We start from the raw sequence: 19,968 nt of genomic DNA, 5'->3' as shown, positions 1-19,968 counted from the left end.
CTGTGGAATGAAGAGCTGAGATGGGATCAGATAGGCTCGAATGAGCCATGAAGTCAGTTGAGTCCCTCTGCACTGCCTGACTAGGAATGCTGCTGCTGCCAGGGCCAGGCAGTTGGTTTGAAACTTTGGGTGAAGCAAGAATCAAAGAAGGTGCAAGTGCACCAGTGCAGTCCCCTGGTTCTTCTCCTGCTCTCAAACCATCATTTTGTGAAAACCAAGTCTCCAAATAGGGCATTTTTCCTGTTGTTCAGGCAGCACAGAGCATATTTTCTCCCCTCCTAAGGGACCCAGTTCTGCTGAGAACTCTTTTAAGAAGCAATGTGGTTCACTGACTTCTGGCTCTCTGCCCTCATCAGTTGTGAACATAGTTGTAGAAATGTAAAAAGTCTGGGGCCGAGGGCCAGCATTTTGAAATCTCTCTCCTTTTCAGGTATAAAGTGTTAGTGAGTTATCTAAGGTCATACTCATGTAAAGAAATCTGTATGTTCATGTAAAAGGTGGGCCGGTCTCTGCCCTTTTGCAGGCTCAAGGAGGGCCTGATGCCCAGAATCATTCGCACCCACAAATTTGCATTCTGCAAGTGGTTGCAATAGGAAAAGGGGGCAGGGGAGAATTCATGAGCTACAAGATTAAGTTCATGGGGATCATTCTTGATTAGGAAAGCTGTAGGCATACTCATGGATTTATCACATTTTACTTTTGGGCCACTTAAATTGTTCACAAATGTAAGACAATCTTTGTAGAGATTTTCTGTGTTTTTTGTGTATGTCTAAACTTGTGTATCCCTTATTCCTCCACTTGCTCCCACTAAAATCAACCTAAGAAAAAAAGCACAGAATAGGGCCCTGTTTGTGCAGAACAATTAAGTTGTCATCAGACACTTTCGGATTTCCCTAGTGGTGTATAAAGATGTTCAGATCTCTTACGACATGATTAGAATAACTGCCCGTGAGTTAGGTGAACTGAGTTCCTACTCTCACAGTTAAGCAATTTTTTTTATATACACAGTTCAAGTTGTTTTCATACCACAGCAATTACTAATATTAGATGTTGCATTTTGTTTCAGTCTGGTTATTGGATGCATATCAATGGGAAACCAAAGCAGTAGAATCATTGACCTTCTATTGCGTGCCCTTGATAATATCTCTCAGGAAGATTTCAAAAGGTTTAAAGACAGTTTACTGCATTCTGACTTCAAGGGGAGAGGTAATATTTCCAGATGTCGGCTGGAAAATGCTGACAGGATAGATACCAAGAACCTCCTGCTGGAATTCTATGGCAGACATGCTGCAGCAGATGTGACCATAGAAGTTTTCACTCAAATCAATCTCAGGGATGCTGCTGCCAAACTCAGAGAAGAAAAAGAGAAAGGTGAGATTCTTAACTTTGCTGTAACACCTGCAAGTTTTTCACAATGTATTTGCTCTATGGCAGATGTACTAGAAGCAGAAGAAAAAAAACAGGCTGATGAGGCAAATGAGGAACTGTAAATCCCAATAGAAGCTCATGGTGAGTCCAGACAGAAGTGCCCACACTGGACCAGATCCACTGACTTGCTACACTCTCCTGTTGCTTCTCAGCTGGGACAAAAGGAGTAGAAAAGACCTGTAGCCTCAGATAGGAAGTTATCCCCATGGTGCGATGTCCACCAAAAGTCCACCAAAGTCTACACTATAGCAGTGTGGAAGGTCCATTATGGCCAGAGAGATGTGGGGAGGGGGAGGAGTACCTGTAACATCACTACAGCTAGAGGCCCAATGGCAGCTAGTGCAAGGCAGCATGGACCTCAAGACACTCCAAACCATGACATAGTTGAGACAGGGAAGACTGATGATCACAACAGAGAATGCTGCCCAACATATTACAGCTGATGAGAATCCTTATGAGACCCTTTTGGGGGTGCAAGTATGAACTTTATCTCCAATCTATATTTTGAATTTTTTAAATATACATGTCAAGGAACCAGCAAACCTGAAGAGTTGCAGTTCAGGCGCCCTGGGCTGCTTTTTACCATATCCAGGCATAAAATCTAGTGCCGCCAGGGGCGGGGGCGACACAACACTCTCCAGTGGACCAGGGTTAGAGTCCATGTGCTCTGTTACATACATTCCTATTCTCTCACCTATGCTCTGTGATGACAGTGGAGATGAGATGAGTTGTACCTATTCTAGATATCCAAAGCTAGCAGTAGGGCTCTCACTAGAAGTGAGGGAATTCACCACTCTTGACAACCCACAAGGCCAGAGCGTATCAACCTCCAGAAAGTAGGAGAAGCTGTAGATCTGTGTATATTTTTGAGGTTTGAGTAAATTATTCCCTAGAAATAGTTATTAAGGGATGTTTTGCAATAGGTATAGCCAGTTTATCCCACCTATTCTTGGTTGCCTACATGAGTATATATTCATTTAAAACTGCATCTAGTTGACTGGGCAATTAGCATTTATAATAGTATATTTAATAAAATAAAAGGAGGCCTTTTGGAAGGCCTCTTCTCCCACCCTCATTGGGTTCATCCTGCCTATTAATTATCCCAGGAACAATGTTTCCATCTGGCTGAATTCTGTGGTTTTGAGCTTTGCCAGGGGCTTCTCTGTGTTTCCTTGATGTTGGAGTTGGCTCATTATGTGAAGTGCACTTGAGTCATGAATAGACACAAGCAGAGAGAGGTCATCTGTAGAGGACTTCCTTTAACCTATCCAGCAAATTGAACTTCATCAGATGACTGCAGACAGCAATACTCTCTATAGCAGCATAGGGTAGGAAGTGGCTTTTGCACATTACAAAACCCATTTTGTTCTGAAACAAAACTACGCTCTTTCTAAAGGGAGAGGGCTCCAGTGTTCAGGGCATTTACATCCAAGTAAATGCCCTGAACACTGGATCTTTAGGGTATCACGGTATGTATTTCCCTCTCTGTATTTGACTACAAACATTATCCTGAATCCAAGAAATTTTTCCTGTCATACCTGATTCAAACATTCCCAAGGAAAGTTTCAGCTTCTACAAATGAGCACTGTCCACCAACAAAAAAATTGTCAAAATGTCATGGTGAGCTCTAGTTTTCAGTGATTAGTACCTCTCAAATATCCAATGTAAATGCATCCCTCATTCCCTTTATACACAATATAAATACACCATACAGTTTTACACTGTTGTTCAGATGTAATTTGTTTTTCAGATATGGACCTGAAACCAAAATCAGGAGTGAACGTCATCCCAGAAAAAGGTATGTGTCACTTACATTGGGGAGTTACTCAAGTATAGTGGTGTACTTAACTGGATGCTCTCTTGGAACTATAGATAAGAAGCACAAACAGTAATGCTAACAGAATCTGTGCAAATACCTATCAAGTTAATATCATTAGTACATTTATTCAGCATAAAAAATACCACAAATACTTCTGTAATATTATTTACTACTAAACATAGTACTGAAACTTTTTAATGGCATATATCTTAATACTTAAAGTAAAAGAAGGGCTGTAGAATTGCCAAAGCAATTGTGGCCTCCAGCAGACTACATGCAAATGTGTAGGAGAGAAGAGGCGTCAGTCAACAAAGAAAACTGAAGGTCTACAAAGCAATTGTGTTGCCAATCCTGATGTATGCATGCAAAACATGGACAGTGTGGAGACTCCATGCTACGAAGCTGAACCACTTTCACATGGGCTGTCTGAGAAAACTGATGAGATAAGATGGCAAGACAAGGTCCCAGACACTGAGGTTCTCACATGGGCAAGCATTCCAAGCACCCGTACTCGGCTGATGTCACCAGGATGTAGGTGGAGTGACTGACAAAGAAGATCTTTTACAGGGAGTAAAAGGAGGGAAAGTGCTCTCAGGGAAGCCAGAAGAAACATTTCAAGGACTCCCTTAAGTCATCCTTGAAACATTTCAACATTGACCCAAAGTCTTGGGAAGATCTTGCTCATGATTGTTCAGCCTTGTGAAGCCTCATCCATACTGCAGCTACAGTCTAGGAGAGGAGAACTGTGATGCAGAGCAGAAGCACAGTGTAAATCTCGCAACAGCAGCACGTCCACTCTTGATCAAGCAATCCAAAGCAGCATCTCTTGCTCAGTGTGCCACAGACAGTTCATAGCACAAATTGGCCTGATCAGCCACTCATGTGCTCACAGAAACCAAACCAATCAGTGATGTCATTGTCATCTTTGAATTCAACAGATGGACAAGAACAACAGGTCTGTGACTATGGGGTTCCGGTAAACACTAGCAGTAAAGGTCCTTTGACACACTTTAGCACTTGCCCAGAGGACATACATTTGGCACTTGGTAGAGTTACTCTTCATATCTAAATTGTCACATGTTTCAATTGTACATAATATTTTCCTAAACTTTGTGCCTTAACCAGTTGGATAGCATTGTTGTTCAATGTTAAACAGTTGCCAGGTTTATTTCAAATTATTCTTTTCTGTGGAGGGTGAAGGGATATCTCAGTTTTTGACCAAGTTTAAGTTGTTTTTTTTCAATTAGGTAAGGCTTGGAGGGTTAAGTGATTTTAGGATCTTTTTGTGAGAAATAGGGCAACATCAGGCATACTTAAAATGGAATTAGTGTAAAAGATTTGTCACTTTTCTGAATCCCCAGTTCACAGTTTTTCATGTCTTATACCACTGAGTCAGATTCTAGGGATTCTAAATTACATGAGAGAGATGTAGTGCCAGTCATGTTAGTGACTCTGAGAGCCTAAAAAGAAGCAGAAAGCTGTTTATTGTAAAGAAACCACTATGCAAGCGAGAAAAAGCATCAAATCGCATACAATATTTCAGTTAATTACATTGTACAACATTCTTTTACTCAGTAGTTGACATGAAGTGGTGGTGCATCACTCATAAACAGGGATCCTGGTTTTCCCAAGTACAAAAATCACACATTTTCTGATTTAAAAAATAAAAATAAAAATCACAAATTCTCTGATAAGAGCTCCAAAATCCATGATTAAAATGAAAGGCCCCTCACTCCCTTCCACAGCCCCCCCCAGCTCTGCTGGTGACCCTCACCCCCCGCTCCAACAGACCCCTGGCCCTGCTCATGCCCCTCATGGGTCACCCCTGCCTCTATGGGAGTGTGTATAGTGGTGGGGAGCCAGCCCCATTCCACCCTTCCACCCCCTTGATGACCCACCCACAGCCCCATCCTGCTCCCTGCCAGGGCCCAATGGATGCACATTGTGGCCCCAAGCCCCATGCATCTCCTGGCTGGGCAGAAGCCCAGCCCCAGCTCTGCCCAACTCCCTCCCTCACTGTGAGGACCTCTATCTCTCCCCACACCAGCTGCTTTCCAGGCTGCCTGCCAGCCATGTGCATATATATGCACATGGCGCCCCTGCCTGACTGCTCTCCTCCTGCTCCCCCCAGCCCTTTGCAGGCTGAAACTCTGCCAGCCTGCAGAGAGCTCTTTGCAAAACTGCAAAATCCATGGGTTTCTCTGGTAAAATGAGAAATTGGCATTTTCCTCTGGTAAAGGGGGAAAATCTGTGGTTTTCTCCATTTTTTCTGTGGGAAACGGAAAACCCTGATCCCTGCTCATAAAATAATTTATTCTTACAGTGCTTACAGATGCAAGTAAAGAACAATAAAGGCTAAAGAACCCAGGTCCATAGTTGAAAACATGGTTTTCAGCAGTGGTGGGGTAGTACCTTAAAATGGATTTGCTATTTTACTGAAAGAAAAGAAAAAGGGGTCATTAATCTGTATCTATTATTAACACTGCTAACAATTCATCTTACTGGTTTAGATTACAGGGTGAAGTACAGAGAACGTATTCTGAAACAGTACCAGTTAATGAGAGACAGGAATGCTCGTCTTGGTGAGATGGTAGGACTAAACAACAGATACACAAAGCTGATGATTGTTACTCAATATCGTCCTGATAAGGAAAGAGAACATGAAATCATTGCCATGGGACAGACGCATTCAAAAATCATGAACAAACATGCTCATTGTGCTGTGACAGTAGACAGACTTTTTAAGAAAGATAATGGTGGACGAACACCGCAGACAGTTGTGCTGCTGGGGGCTGCAGGAATTGGAAAAACAATGACAGTAAAAAAGATCGTGCTAGACTGGGCAGCTGGAAAACTGTACAAGAAAAAATTTCATTATGTTTTCTATATAAATTGTAGGGAAATGAATTTCATTCCTAAGCAAGGAAGTTTAGCTGACATAATTTTGAAAAGTTGTCCTAATAAAAATGCACCAATTGAGCATATCCTGGCTAATCCAGAAAAGCTCCTTTTCATAATTGATGGGTTTGATGAACTGAGATTTTCCTTGGATCAGCCTGAAAGTGATCTGTGCTTTGATCCCTGGGAGAAGCAGCCAGCTGAAATCATACTGAACAGTTTATTTAGGAGAACAGTTCTCCCTGGAAGCTACTTGATAATCATTACCAGGCCAGTTGCTCTGGAGAAGCTGAAACAGAGTTTGCAGTGTGCTCTTTATACAGAAATCCTGGGATTTTCTGAAGAGGACAGGGAGGAGTATTTTTACAGGTTCTTTGGAAATGAAAAACAAGCCTCAGAAGCCTTCAACTTTGTAAGAGAAAATGAAATTCTCTTCACTATGTGCTTTGTCCCTATTGTGTGTTGGATCATCTGCACGGTTCTGAAACAACAAATGGAGAGGGGTGAAGACCTTCTACAGACTTCAAAGACAGTCACTGGTGTATACATGCTTTTTCTCTTCAGTTTAGTGGACTCTTCTAGCAGCAATTCAAGGCTTCAGATACAAGCTCACATGAGAAGACTTTGCTCCCTGGCTGCAGATGGGATGTGGGAGCAGAAGATACTCTTTGAACAAAATGATATCAAGAGGTATGGGTTAGACCAGGCAGACTTTCTCCCCCTCTTTCTGAATGAAAACATTTTTCAAAGAGACCTTGGTTGTGTGAGTGCCTACAGCTTCATTCATTTAAGTTTCCAGGAGTTTTTTGCAGCTTTGTCCTACGTTCTGGAAGGGGATGAGGATACAAGGAAGGATTTGGTGACTCCAAGAAGAGAATTGAATACCATTCTAGCATATTATGGGAAATCTAGGCATTATTTGATGCTAACTGTGCAATTTTTGTTTGGTCTCTTAAATGAGAACAGAAGGAAGGACATAGAGGAAAAACTTGGCTGTAAAATGTTACCAAATCTGAAGACAGACATAGGAACTTGGATTAGCTCATTTTACCCATTAGCCAATAACCAAATTGAAAATCTTGAGGCATTGTACTGTTTGTATGAGAGCCAAGAAGAGCAACTTGTGAAAAATGCATTGGTGAATTTCAGTCAATTAGATATATGAGGAAAACAGCTGACCCAAATGGACCAACTTGTTCTTTCTTTCTGTGTAAAATCTTGCCCCCAAATTAAATCACTTCTTTTATGTTACTGTGGATTGAGATTTGAAGACCATAAGGAAGAAAAGTTCCAAAGGCTGTCGAAGCAGTTACGTCAGTAAGTATTAGCTGAACTCAAAAATCTGTAGATATTTTTGAACAGATAAAACATTTTCACACACACCCCCCCCCCAAATGATGATTACCAAGTACAGAAAAATTTACTCTTCCTGCAGGCTACTAATAGATCAGTTGAGGCTTTTTTTGAATCACACTAGGAGAAACAAATGTGTTTTTCCTTTCTCCTATCACAATTGTTTGTTCTTCTTTCCTCTGAGAGTGCATTATCTAGTTTAGTCCCATGTGCAATACCCTACCTAGGGGTGGGTAAGCAAGGTGCCAGTCCCTGGCACTGACTTCAAGAGGATGCCATTATGGCCCCCTTTGCCTAGGAGTCTTTTTCATGGTAGGGGCAGCCCTGCATTACCTGGCTGTAGGAGCCAGACAGGCACAGCCCCATACCCAGTAGCATATCTGGGGGGAAGTGGGGCGGCACACCTCGGGCACACCCCCCTGGGAAGCTTTGCCATGGGAAGCACAGTCCTGTGCCTGTGGGGAAGGGAGGTGCTAATAGGGCACAAGGAGTGGCACCAAAGAAGTCTATGGTGCTGCCTGTCCCCTAGGGGCAACACCCAAGCCCATGCTGCTATAGCTGTAGCTGCAGCAGTAGCAGCTGCTGGAGTGAGGAGAACTGGGCAGGTAAGACCTAACTCACCCTCCTCTCTTGCCCACGTTTCCCCCTCATTCTTCACTTGTAATTCTCCCACACCACCCACCTATGCCTCAGGCATTGAAAGAGCTCGTTGCACCCCTGCTATGTGAGATACAGACACGATTCCCCCGTCCCTCTGTGTCAAATTGCTCCAGGAGAAGAGTGCTGTGTCCATTGCTTTACAGGGAAGGCATGGGACTACTTTGGGCTGTCAAAGACTTTGCAAAGACCTTTATCATGAGGTAAAGAAAACAAAGAAAATAGCCATTGCCCTCCTTCCTCCCATATAAAGTTACATTGCTCCTCTCAAAAAAAGATAGAAAAAAGTATCACCCCCTTTCTCCCCCTCCCCCCCCAATTCAAAGGGCACAGGCTTCAGTGCCTGTACACATGCAGTGAGACTGCTCCAACATGCTGTAATTATAGTACATTGGAGGAGACTCAGTTAATTGAATCTGCTGGAGTGTGGTAGTTACCATGCTCCAGCAGATTCCAGCATCATGTGTATCAGCATCCCTGTGCTGAAAAAGTGGCAGGGGCACTTTAACTAATGCTCATTTGACAAACTTTGAAAAATGGTAGTGCGGACACTTTAATTAGTGCAGGGATGCGGATACATGTGATGCTATGGGTACTTTAATTAGAGGGGCTCTTCAAGCAGGAAAGATAATTTGGGGACAGGTGACCCCAGGAAGATGACTGTCTAGTCTCCTCTTGAAGATTTCCAGGGTAGGTGATCGTACCACTTCTGGAGGGAGCTTATTCCCCAGTCTGGACACCCTGACTGTGAAGAAGTTTCTCCTAATGTTGAGCCTGAATTGGTCTTCCAGGAGTTTGTGGCCATTACTCCTAGTTTTCCCCTCGGGTGCCCTGATGAGCAGTTGTTCACTGAGCGCTTGATATACGCCCCTGATGTAGTGGTCAGCTGCTACTAGGTCCCCTCTCACCCTTCTTTTTCTCAGCTGAAGAGTCCCAGATCCCTCAGCCTTTCCTTGTATGGCTTGCATTGTAAGACTGATCATATGGGTGGCTCTTCTTTGGACTCTCTCAAGTTGGTCCATGTCCTTGTTAAAGTGCGGTGCCCAGAACTGAACACAGTACTCCAGCTGCAGTCTCACCAGTGCTGAGTAGAGCGAAAGAATCACCTTCTTGGTTTTGCTGGAGATGCATCGATTGATACATGCTAGAGTGTTATTTGCCCTACTGGCTACAACATCACACTACCAGCTCATATTCATACTGTGGTCTATTATTACCCTCAGGTCCCTTTCATTCGTGGTGCTAATCAGTTTGGTGCTGCCAAGTCTGTAGGCGTGTTGAGGGATGCTCATCTCGAGGTAGAGCACTTTATATTTCTCAATGTTGAACTTCATCAGATTCTGATCCATTCAACTTGCTAGCCTGTCTAGTTCCTCCTGTATCTTTAGCTTATCTTCAAGCGTGACCACGCTTCCCCATCACTTGGTGTCATCTGTAAACTTGGCCAGTGAGCTCTTCACCGCCACATCCAAATTGCTAATAAAGATGTTGAAAAGTACTGGACCAAGCACTGACCCCTGTGGGACACCACTGCCCACGTCTCACCAGGATGACATAAATCCATTCACTGCGACTCACTGGGTCCTATCCTACAGCCAGTTTCTCACCCACCTGACTGTCTCAGAGTTAAGCCCACAATCCTCCTATTTTCTTGCAAGGAGTTCATGGGCTACTAGATCAAAGACCTTTTGGAAGTCAAGTTATACAATGTCAACCTGCTCTCTCATGTCCAGGTGGCAAGTTACCTGGTCATAGAAGGAGATGAGGTTGGTAAGGCAAAACTTTCAGTTTCTTCCAATGGATGAGCTATACACAGTGTGCTGAAGCTCTCTTCTTTTTCATTATAAAAGGTTTCTTCAAAGAGAATTGGTACTGACAGGCTATGATTAAAGCTGGCTGTCATTCAGAATCTTACCTTCTGCAGATAGACTCCTTGATGAACTTTTCTAGGATTTTCCCTAAGATAGAAGTTATGCTGACTGACCTATAGTTACCTGGGTCCTCCCTCCTGCCCTTCTTGTGGATGAGCACAGCATCGGTCTTTTTCCAGTCCTCAGGGATTTCTCCAGAACCCCACGAGTTGTGGAAGCATTTCTCCAGGGATTCTGCAGTGACTTTGGCCAGCTCCTTCAGCACTCTCGGATGAAGATCTTCTGCTCCCACTGATTTCTATAGTCTCATTTTTTTAATTGGTCATACACCAATTCTATGGCAATGGTAGGAAGGTCATTATTCCTACCATGCTTATCCTGTACTCTACCTGGCATTGTTTTCCCCTTGGTCCAGTGAAAGACCGAGGTGAAGTAGTCATTCAGGAGTTCAGCTTTCTCCTGGGTGTCGATAACCAGCTCTCCTGAGTTGTTGAGCAATGGCTCCATACTCCCATTTGTTTTCCTCCAGTTACCTATGTACCTAAAGAGGGACTTCTTGTTCTCCTTGATTCCTATTGCTAATCAAAGTTCAGTCACCACTTCAGCCTTTTTTATCTGTTCCCTGCAAATGCAGGCCATCATGGAATAGTCCTCTGTGACAGGGGGCAAATTAGGGGCCGGGTCCCATGCCGGCCCACCCACCTGTCTCTATGGGGTAATCTGCTTTATCTCACCTGCCATGACTTTGGTGCTCCCATAAATGGATGGTAAATGCGGGAGACTGCCCATTACATGCCCCGATGGCAGGGGGCACTATCTGTGGCTCCAACCTTCCCTGCACCACAGCCCATGCCTCGCAGATAGCATCTACATGGTGTAGTTATACCCTGCATCACAACTGGTGCTCCCAGGCCTCATAGGGACTCTCACTCCCTCCCTGGAGCAGCAGGTCATTGTGCTCAAACTACAAGTCTTACTTTCATCCCACACTAAGCTTCCTTGGAGCGGAGGACTTACCGGGGTCAGGACTCGCCCCTAACTCTCTGGCAGAGTCCCCTACTTGGTCTCTGGCCCAAACTGCAGTCTCAGGCATCCACAACCATGCCTTGGCCTCTTTCCCACCTGGGATTCCTACTACACCCCCTCTAGGGCCTCTACACCACGCCCACCCTGGGGCCTTATAATCTTCATGATCAACTTACTCATGGGGCTGGCCCTTGCACTGCCCTTCAGGCTTACTCCCAGTTTGGCCCTACTCAACCCCCCCTTATGCACAGCCCTTCAGGTCTACTCCCATTCAGCCTACTCTGTGTGGGGTCACACAACAATGTTCCCCATGCTACCCCATCTGGGGTCTCTGGGATCTCACATCCCTGCTGGAATCAGGTGGCAGTCTGCTTGCCATACCTGGCCCCACTACTCCCACAACTGCCTCCAAAGCCACCCGAAGAAGGGGGCTGGGGTTAAGGCGCCCCTCCTCAGCTATCACCAGGGAGGTAACCGGCCTGGTATATCCTGGGGGCTCCCACACCACTAGGAGCCCCACTAGGCCACCCTTCCCCAGCAGGGTGCAGTTTGAGGTCCTACCTGCTAGATGTTCCATGTAGCTCAGCCAGGTGATGTTTCTGCCTGACTCGCAGCAGCAAACTGTTCTGTTTATATAGACAGCCATACTCTTAAATGGCTGCTGCAATCAAGCACCTGCTGGCTGCCTGACTGTCACAGGAAGGGGTCCCCAGGGATGGCCGTGGGACTCCTAGGGCTCCCTTGACCATGCCAATTCAGCCCAATGGGCACCCTGTCTTACCCACCATGTCTTGGTGTAACTATAATAAATAAGGAGGCTGCCCTCAAGTTTGTTTGGGCACGGTCCTGATGGACCCCACTGAACCTTGTGGGTTCTCAGACCCCCATTTGGGTCCTGCTCAAAAATGGATGTCTCGGGACATCCTCAGCCTTATGGGCAAGATGCGTGGCTCCAAATCATCCCTTTATCACACCCCAAGCCTCACAAATGGTATTCACACAGTGTCCCTCTGAGGTCTTAATTTCACTTGGCCTCTTGCCCAACACTGGGCTCTCTGCAGCCTTGTCTCTCTTTGTCTGTGTCCACACTGGCACTGGGGCCTGTGCACCTCAGTTACTGCGCCCATACTGGTGCTGGGGTCCCCACACTATAGTGGGTCCCCAGTGAGGTCTCCTCCTTTCCCAATAGCCTCAGCCCAATCCACCAGTTTCCAAACAGAAATCAAAATACAAGCCCCTGGGCTATAACATAATGCAAGCAGCTCTGGGTGTGCTCTGTTCCTTTAAATGAATCACCCTTCCCCAGCACAACATGCCTTGTAGGTCAGGGTCTGGGGAGCTCCTGAAGTCCCTTAACCTCACCAGAAGCAGGAGATGGGCTGTCCAGCCCCTTCACTTTGCTTTCTCTAGGAGGGCTCCTTCCCCCTTAGCTGCTGGCAGAGACCTGACACTCTGGTCCCAGCCCTGGGGTTTATATATGAGCCAGGCCCTGCCTCTTCCTGTCAGCTGACCGTACCTGCCATCATTCCTGCTGCCATGGTAACTTGAAGCTGCGGGGTTCCTGACTGACTGCTAGGGCTCTCTCCCTAGCAGTTTCAGTCCTTAAAGGAGCAAGACACCTTAGTGCCCTGTGACACAGACTCAGCCCTTAAAGTGCACTGCCACATCCTCCTTGGGCCCCGCTCCAAGTTTCCATTGTGTATAAGCCTCTTTCTTCTTTCTTAAGAGGACCATGATTTCCCTGTTTAGCCAAGAGGGCTTCCCAGCCCTTCTGTTACCTTTTCTTTGCATGGGATTGGACTTCCTTTGTGCTTCAAGGATTGTGTGCTTAAGGAACAACCACTCTTTGTACACACCTTTCACCTTCAGTCCCTGGTCTCATAGCACTCCCCCTACTCGTGACCTAAGCTTGTTGAAATTTGCATGTTTGAAGTCCAAGATTTCAATCCTGCTAGCAGATTTGTCTGCCTTACACTGGACAGTGAACATGATGGTTTCATAGAAACAGCCAGGGCAGTCTTCAAAGGACTGGGGCATTTTTCCAGGGTCCTAAGGAGTGAGAGGACTCCATATATTTTTCCAGGCCTTTTTTCTGCATCTTGCACATAGGTCTCTTTCCCCAGAGACAGAAACAACCTACCACTAATACCTCATAGCAACTGGTTTCCCAAAACTGACTCATGCCAGCATTTCTAAGGGAAGCTTCACTCCCTTCCAGGTGGGCCTTATAAACAGATTGCCTGCTGCATTTCTGAATCCACCACTCTGAAATAACTGTGCTCTCAGCTTCCTAATAACTCCAACACACAGACATTGTTTCACAAGGTTTAACAGCAATACTGGCTGATAGTCAGATATAAAACTTTAAGAAGATACACATGTGTTTGTGCTTTGTCTGTGGGGATGAATGAAAGCAAGACAATGAAACATGGTGATTTCTACTGTATCTCCAGCAATGATAAAACAATGATTAATCAATACAAAAGGTTTAAAGCACGGAAGACACACTGTGTAGAGTGCATAGAACAGAGTTTAAAGGCTCACGGCATCAGAGTATCAGAGCTTGAACACTGAAAGAATCACACTTAGTAGAACATGTTGTATTACTCTATGGAGTTAAAGTGCCTCTTTCAGTACTGGACATATTCCTGTAATGGAGGATTTACAATTATTTTATACTGCAGCACAGCTCAGTATGTAATGCATAGTCACCCCACCCAAGATAGTGGTTTAATGTCAAAGAAACAGAGTTTAAAATGTTATGTGGAAAAAAAAAGAAAAAAAACAACTTGTATATTATTTTCTTTCCAGGGAACAACAGAAGCAGTCCCCTATTTACCTGCTCTGTCAAGCACTGAAGGCTCCAAACTGCAAATTAGAGAAGTTAAAGTAAGACACTTCTTTTCTGTTCAAAAAATCCCTTTGTGTTGGGATCTATAGGCCATACTCCCCAGGCCTGACAGTCACAGATAGGACTCAATGGGCTGGTAGAAGAGGCAGAGTCAAGAGATAGGAGCACAAGACCTACTAACAGGGGAATGAGAGAGCAGGATCTCCCAGCGCACAATTTGAAACCTTGTCCAGCTGCCTCAGGTGGTGGTTCCCCATACAGCCTCCATAGACCTGCTCTGATTGGGTCATACTGTTCTCATGATGTAATCAGTACCCAGTAGACTTGACTGTCAACAGCTGTGTAGATGTGCAGATTCCTTTCTGGTCTGAATTGTGGTTTGGTAGTGGAAAGGTCTAACGACAGTTCTTAGGGACAAAGTCCCTATTCTACCCATTATTTCTTAGAAAATAGGATCAGGAACTTAGATGCATGGTCAAGTCTCTGTTGAGGATTGTGGATGAAGAACAAGCATGGGGGATAAACCAGGAAGTCTCCCTCTACCATGATACTACATTGACTCAAGAGTGAATGTCAGTACAGGGTCTAGCTGAAACCCCGGCTCATTCTCAAGGCAGATTGTGCACTAAGAGGGGCTGTTGGGTGAGGATGGCTGTCAGAACAAGCACCATGCACATCATGGTTACTCTTCTCTGTCTTTTCTCTTCTATAGCTTGTGGAGCTGCAAACTCACAGTTGCTTGCTGTGAAGATCTCACTGATGTTCTCAGAAGAAATGACAGCCTGAGAGAACTGCAGCTGGGTGACAATGCTCTGGGAGACTCTGGAGCGCGGGTGCTGTGTGAAGGAGCAAACCATGCCAAATTAGAAAGATTGGGGTAGGGAGCATTTGGCTTCATCTGTAGATTCCCCATGATCCTCTTTGTTAAACTCTTGACAGCGTTGTGTATCTGGTGCTTGATGTCTGTTTACTGCAGCAACCTGGAGGCACTGAGAGCTGAGTGTTTCTCCAGTTCCAGTATCAAGAGCTCACTACATGCACCAGCTTGCTCTGTTTGGAAACCAGAAATGTTAGCTTGAGCTGAGCCTCCAAGCAGCCCCATGTCTTTTCCAGCTTCATCCTTCCTGCTTTTCCCAACATCACTGCTCTTTTCGGAGGGTCTGCCATCTTCCATGCCAAGTTTCTCCATCATAATTAGCACTGTAACATTGTTTTCTGCCTAATCGAGGGAAAGGCAAGAACAGCCCTTTTTATAAGCTAGGAAGATCTCTCCGTGTCTGAAGGAATTCCCACCAGAGAAAGTTTGGTGTTTCATTGGCCACAGGATGATATTGGGGAGAGGGTCTAGTATGGGATTTGTGGCCCATTATGAATCATCCTGGGTTGCAGAGAAGAGCTGGTGGGTGGGACTCACTGTCAGGGTAGCTGTGACAAGCCCCGTTCACCCATGAGTGTTCATGCCTACCTTTCACTCCCCTGCAGCTTGTGGAGGTGCAATCTCACTGGGGCTTGCTGTGGGGATCTCTCTGCTGTGCTCAGCACCAAGCAGAGCCTGACAGAGCTGGAGCTGGGTCACAATGATGTGGGGGACTCTGGAGTGCGGTGGCTGTGCGAGGGACTGAAACATCCGAACTGCAAGTTACAGAGACTGCGGCAAGTAATGTTTGGCCTCCCCTGGGCATTAAGCTGGGTCTTCCGTGTGAAGTGCTTAGTGCTGTGTATTGCCAGTGCCTGCTACGTGCTCCCTAAAGTGAAAGGGACGTTCTCAGAGTTGGGTTTTTCCCGACAATCATAGAATCTCGTCCACGTGCGGCTCTTCTCCCCAGTGTCCCACCTACATTTCGAGCTGCACTCGCCTTTATAGAAATGAAGCCTTCTCTTCCTCAGTGACGAGATTGGGCAGGATTTAAATTTGGACAGGCCTTCTGCCTATGCCAAATTGTGGTTGGTCCACAAAAGGGCCATGAATGATGCTTGCAGGGAAGTCTTGGCTCACCCCTTATTCCTCACTGGTTGGGGCAGAGGGTTGAGGAACAGGCATGGCCCGTTCTCAGGGAGGACTGGTTAGGAGCGAATTTCAAACGCATTTGGGCGTAAGCAGGAAATCAGTCTTAGGAGTGGTTTCTCACTGGCCAATGGATAGGAGTTGGCACAGAGCCTATGGCAGGACTTCTGGCTGTTCCCAACATAGATGGGAGGGGCAGATGGGCATCCTGGGTTGTCCCTCAGGATATTTGTTAATCATGTGGTTGCTCTTCCCCACCTTTCTTTTGCAGGTTGTGGTGGTGCCAACTCACAGCGTCTTGCTGTGGGGATCTGGCAGCTGTTCTCAGGAGCAACCAAAGCCTGGCAGAGCTGGAGCTGGGTGGTAATGAACATCTGGGAGATGCTGGAGTGCAGCAGCTGTGTGAGGGCCTGAAGCATCCAAACTGCAAGTTGCAGAAACTGGGGTCAGTAAGGTTTCCTTCCTCAGGGGATTTACCAGAGGCCTCTGTATAAAGTACTCATCAGGGCTGTGTGGCCACTGCTAGATGCCTGCTCCCTGAAGTGAAATGGCAAAGCTGAGGGTTATGTGTCTGCCAAGTCCCTACACCAGTGGTTCACAACACACACCCAGGTGATTCTTCTCAGCCATAACTGGAAAAGGGGGAGCACAAAGCAGGAAAAAATGGTGGTTCAGCAGTGAATATTATTTGTGAAGATATCCAAGGGCAGCCCTGCCTCAGAGAAACACTGGTCTCCAGGGAACCTCACAATAATTTCCTTTTTTTCCCCATTTAACATAGTTTGCTTGTATCTGGAAGTCTCCTAAGGAATCCCATTAAAATATATTCTAGAAGCTCTGCCACAAAGGGGAGCCCCCTGCTCTGGCCTGGGGAGGAGACAGGGAGCTTTGGGAGCCCTACAGGTAGCCCGCCCTAGTTCCCCTCTCTCTATCAGTCTTTGGCTCATTCCAAGCAATAGAGGTGCAAAAAAGGATCCAGTATTCTCCCCAGGTTTACTCTGGGCATCACATTTTACTTGTTAAAAATGTTTTTATGAAAGTGGGTCCTGCCTGGTGTGCTGTCACTTCTTCCACGGTTTGTTTAAGAGCGGTGGTCTAGAAAGCCCAGAAGATAGTGTCCCTTTTGGACACAACTGATGTAGATTAATTGAATGACATAAGCATCACTTCCTCTGTGTGTGTGTCTACAGACTAAGTGGTTGTGACCTCACAGCTGGCTGCTGCAGGGAGCTCTCCTCTGTTCTCAGCACCAGCCAGACCCTGACGGAGCTCAACCTGCGGGACAACCAGCTGGGACATTCAGGAGTGCAGCTGTTGTGTGAGGGGCTGCAACATCCTGACTGCAAATTGCGGAGGTTGCGGTGAGTGAAGGCTATGTCCCTTTATTGTCTCTTTAACATAGGCTCTGGGAAAGCATGATGTTTAATCACTGTAAAGGCAGAGGAGGTGCCACTAGGGAATGTGCATCACCTGCTACATTGCAACTGGTATCTTCAGACTCATATAGCAATGCAAGCAAGTTGTATCACTGTAGAGGAACCATTGTAAAATTCCAGTGTTTTTGCTACATGTGTATTCTTGCTGGAGCATGCAGACATAACAGTTACAGTGTAATAGCTTATATACATATTATTTGATTTTAATGCACTAATTGCATCAGTCTATGACTAATGTCACGATGCATTTCTTTTTATTAGAAACAGTCCTATAGGCAATGAAGCACAGAGATTGCTTCTCATTTCTCTTGCCCTACCTTGCTAGTAGGTTGCATTTTTCTCATTAAGAGGCTGAATATTGTAGTAAGGGACTTTCAGCTCAGTCTGCAGCCAGTTCAGTTTCAAGACAGATTCTTTAAGCTGCTACCAACCTGGACTCACTTCTGGCACCCAAGAGCTCCGTGAGTGTGAGCTTGCATTATTTTGGTCTGTAGTGCCTGTTGGGGTGTGCCTACACCCTGGAATCCCTCATGCCCCACTTGCCCCCAGGGCTTTATGGACAAAGGTTGGGGATGGACATCGAGCAGGACAGCTGTGGAATCCTGTGACTCTGCAAACACCCTCATAGACACAGGCAGCTGTGAGTGAGCTGTCCTGCCAATACAGAAATTCTTCAGGCAAATGTTGTCTGCCATCCTCCCTCTGTGAGTTTAGGTGGCTGCTATGAGGGCACCTAATCTCCTATTTGCCCATCTAGTTAATTAACACAGTTAGGGGAAGGATGGGCCACAGGGGGTAGAAGTGGGTTACTATGGAGTAACCCTCTCTTTCAAACAGCACCATGGGCTGACCTGGAGGTCTGGCTCTGGCTCTCTACACTGATTGTAAGTAAGCAAGCAAACCCAGTTCTCCTCATCTGATCATATATATCAGCATTCCTCACTCTTTTGCCCCTACCCTCCACCCCTCATCAGGATGCACACCAGTCTGTAGGCTGGATTGGGTTTTGGGGGCTCAGCACTGCCCCCTGATACCCCACATGCACTGGGCCTGGGTCCCAGGGACCCAACGCTGCCCCCACCAGGATTGGGCCCTGGAACCCAGTGTGGACCCTGCCAGACCCTGCTTGCTGGGACTAGGCACCCCATCCAGCAAACAGGGCCTGGAAATTTGGCAGCAGAGGAGCAGTGCCACCACTCCCCCCTGCCAAATTTCCAGACCCATAGAGAGACCCACAGGTCAAAAGACACAGCACCACAGGCTGGGGATTGAGCACCTCAAACACAGGAAGAAGTGAAAGGTCAACGTATCTCCCACAGCTGGGAGCAAGCCAGGCCTCCCTGCCTGCATTTCAGAAGCCACTTTAGGCCATGTCTGCTGCAGCACAACAGCTGCTGCAAACTCAGCCCCCTCAGGGAGTGGGTTCCTGATAGCTCTGCAAGGAAGTGGCCTAAGGAGTATGTGCAGCAGTGCGGTCCTGCTGCCTCTGGGCAGGGAGTCCTCAAGCTGGATGGTGCCATCCCAGCCCTCTCTGAGCACTGAGGAGCCCCATGGAGATCAGTGGGGTGTTTGTATAAGTGCTCACCCTCATCAGTGAGGGCTACATAGTGCAGCTTGGTCTGTGAAGACAGGATATTAGTCAGATGTGGCCAGAGCTCCCTGGGTGCGTGGGTTGAGGAGGGAGCAGAAAAGACCTATAGCCTGGACCAGCCCTTGTCCACCCTATGCAAGTTAAAAACTCCTGCTGGCAGTGAGACTGGCAGGCAGGGGATGAAGGTGATAGATATGTCTGGGACACTGGCAGCAGCTGGTATGTTGGAAAGAAGTTAGGTGCAGATTCTGTACTGTTGTCCTCTCCCTATACAGCACCCAGCACACAGGGGCCCTGGCCTGTGACCAGGGCTTCAAGAATCATCCATAGGACAAGTAGTGTAACAATACAAACCACCATGGTACTTAAGGGATCAGGGTCTCAGGGGTGATCTACTGGTACAAGTAACACTTTCTTTTTGTTTCCTATGGTCCTGCAAAGGCTGAGCTGTGACACTTTTAAAGAAGAAACGAGGACAGAGCTGGGTGCTGTGAAAGAGATAAAGGCCCATCTGGTCATAGAGTCGAACTAGTAAGCAGGAGCCCTTGCTCCAACATGCCTTGGCCCACCTGCCCTGCCACTTCCTAGGAGAGCAGCAAGGGCTGGCAGAGGGACGCACCTGCACATTGAAGAGAGGACCGTCCCACTACCAGGCCCTTCAGAAGCATATTCCAGCATGTGTGATGGGGGTTGGGGAAAGACTTTGGGACTATCCCTTCTGCAGGAGCAGCTGTTTTTATGTCTTATATGACCTGAACTTGGAAGGAGACAGTTGGTTTGTTGAAAGGAGCAAGAAGGAGACATGGGATCCGCATACAAAGGAAGGAGAGGACCACAAGATGGAGGGGTCTGGGAACTGTGCTTCTTCTGTCCCTGTCAGGGCAAAAGAGAGACCCAAATATCCCATCCCCAGACCAGTGGGGAATTTCTGTACTGCCATCACAGCTCACTCACAGTTGTCTCTCTATCTATGAGAGTGTTTGCAGTGTTACAGGCTTTTGTCAGTTTTTCTGAAATTGAATAAAGACTAAGA

At 46.4% G+C, this 19,968-nt stretch overlaps 1 protein-coding gene across 1 annotated transcript; it reads left to right on the top strand.

The window, feature by feature from the left end:
- The first annotated feature begins 1,088 nt into the window (after positions 1–1,088).
- LOC109280196 (NACHT, LRR and PYD domains-containing protein 3-like) lies at positions 1,089–19,968 on the top strand. Its single transcript, XM_019485222.2, is given in 8 exon segments — positions 1,089–1,371; positions 3,179–3,226; positions 5,758–7,462; positions 13,864–13,941; positions 14,616–14,780; positions 15,386–15,556; positions 16,180–16,353; positions 17,099–19,968. Coding segments are annotated over 8 exon segments (2,799 nt in total). The 3' UTR covers positions 17,274–19,968.

Source organism: Alligator mississippiensis, chromosome 2 (genome assembly GCF_030867095.1).
Source record: "Alligator mississippiensis isolate rAllMis1 chromosome 2, rAllMis1, whole genome shotgun sequence".
Taxonomy (NCBI): Eukaryota; Metazoa; Chordata; order Crocodylia; family Alligatoridae; genus Alligator; species Alligator mississippiensis.
Note: the sequence above shows the minus strand (reverse complement) of the source record. Positions and strands in the feature narration are given on the sequence as shown.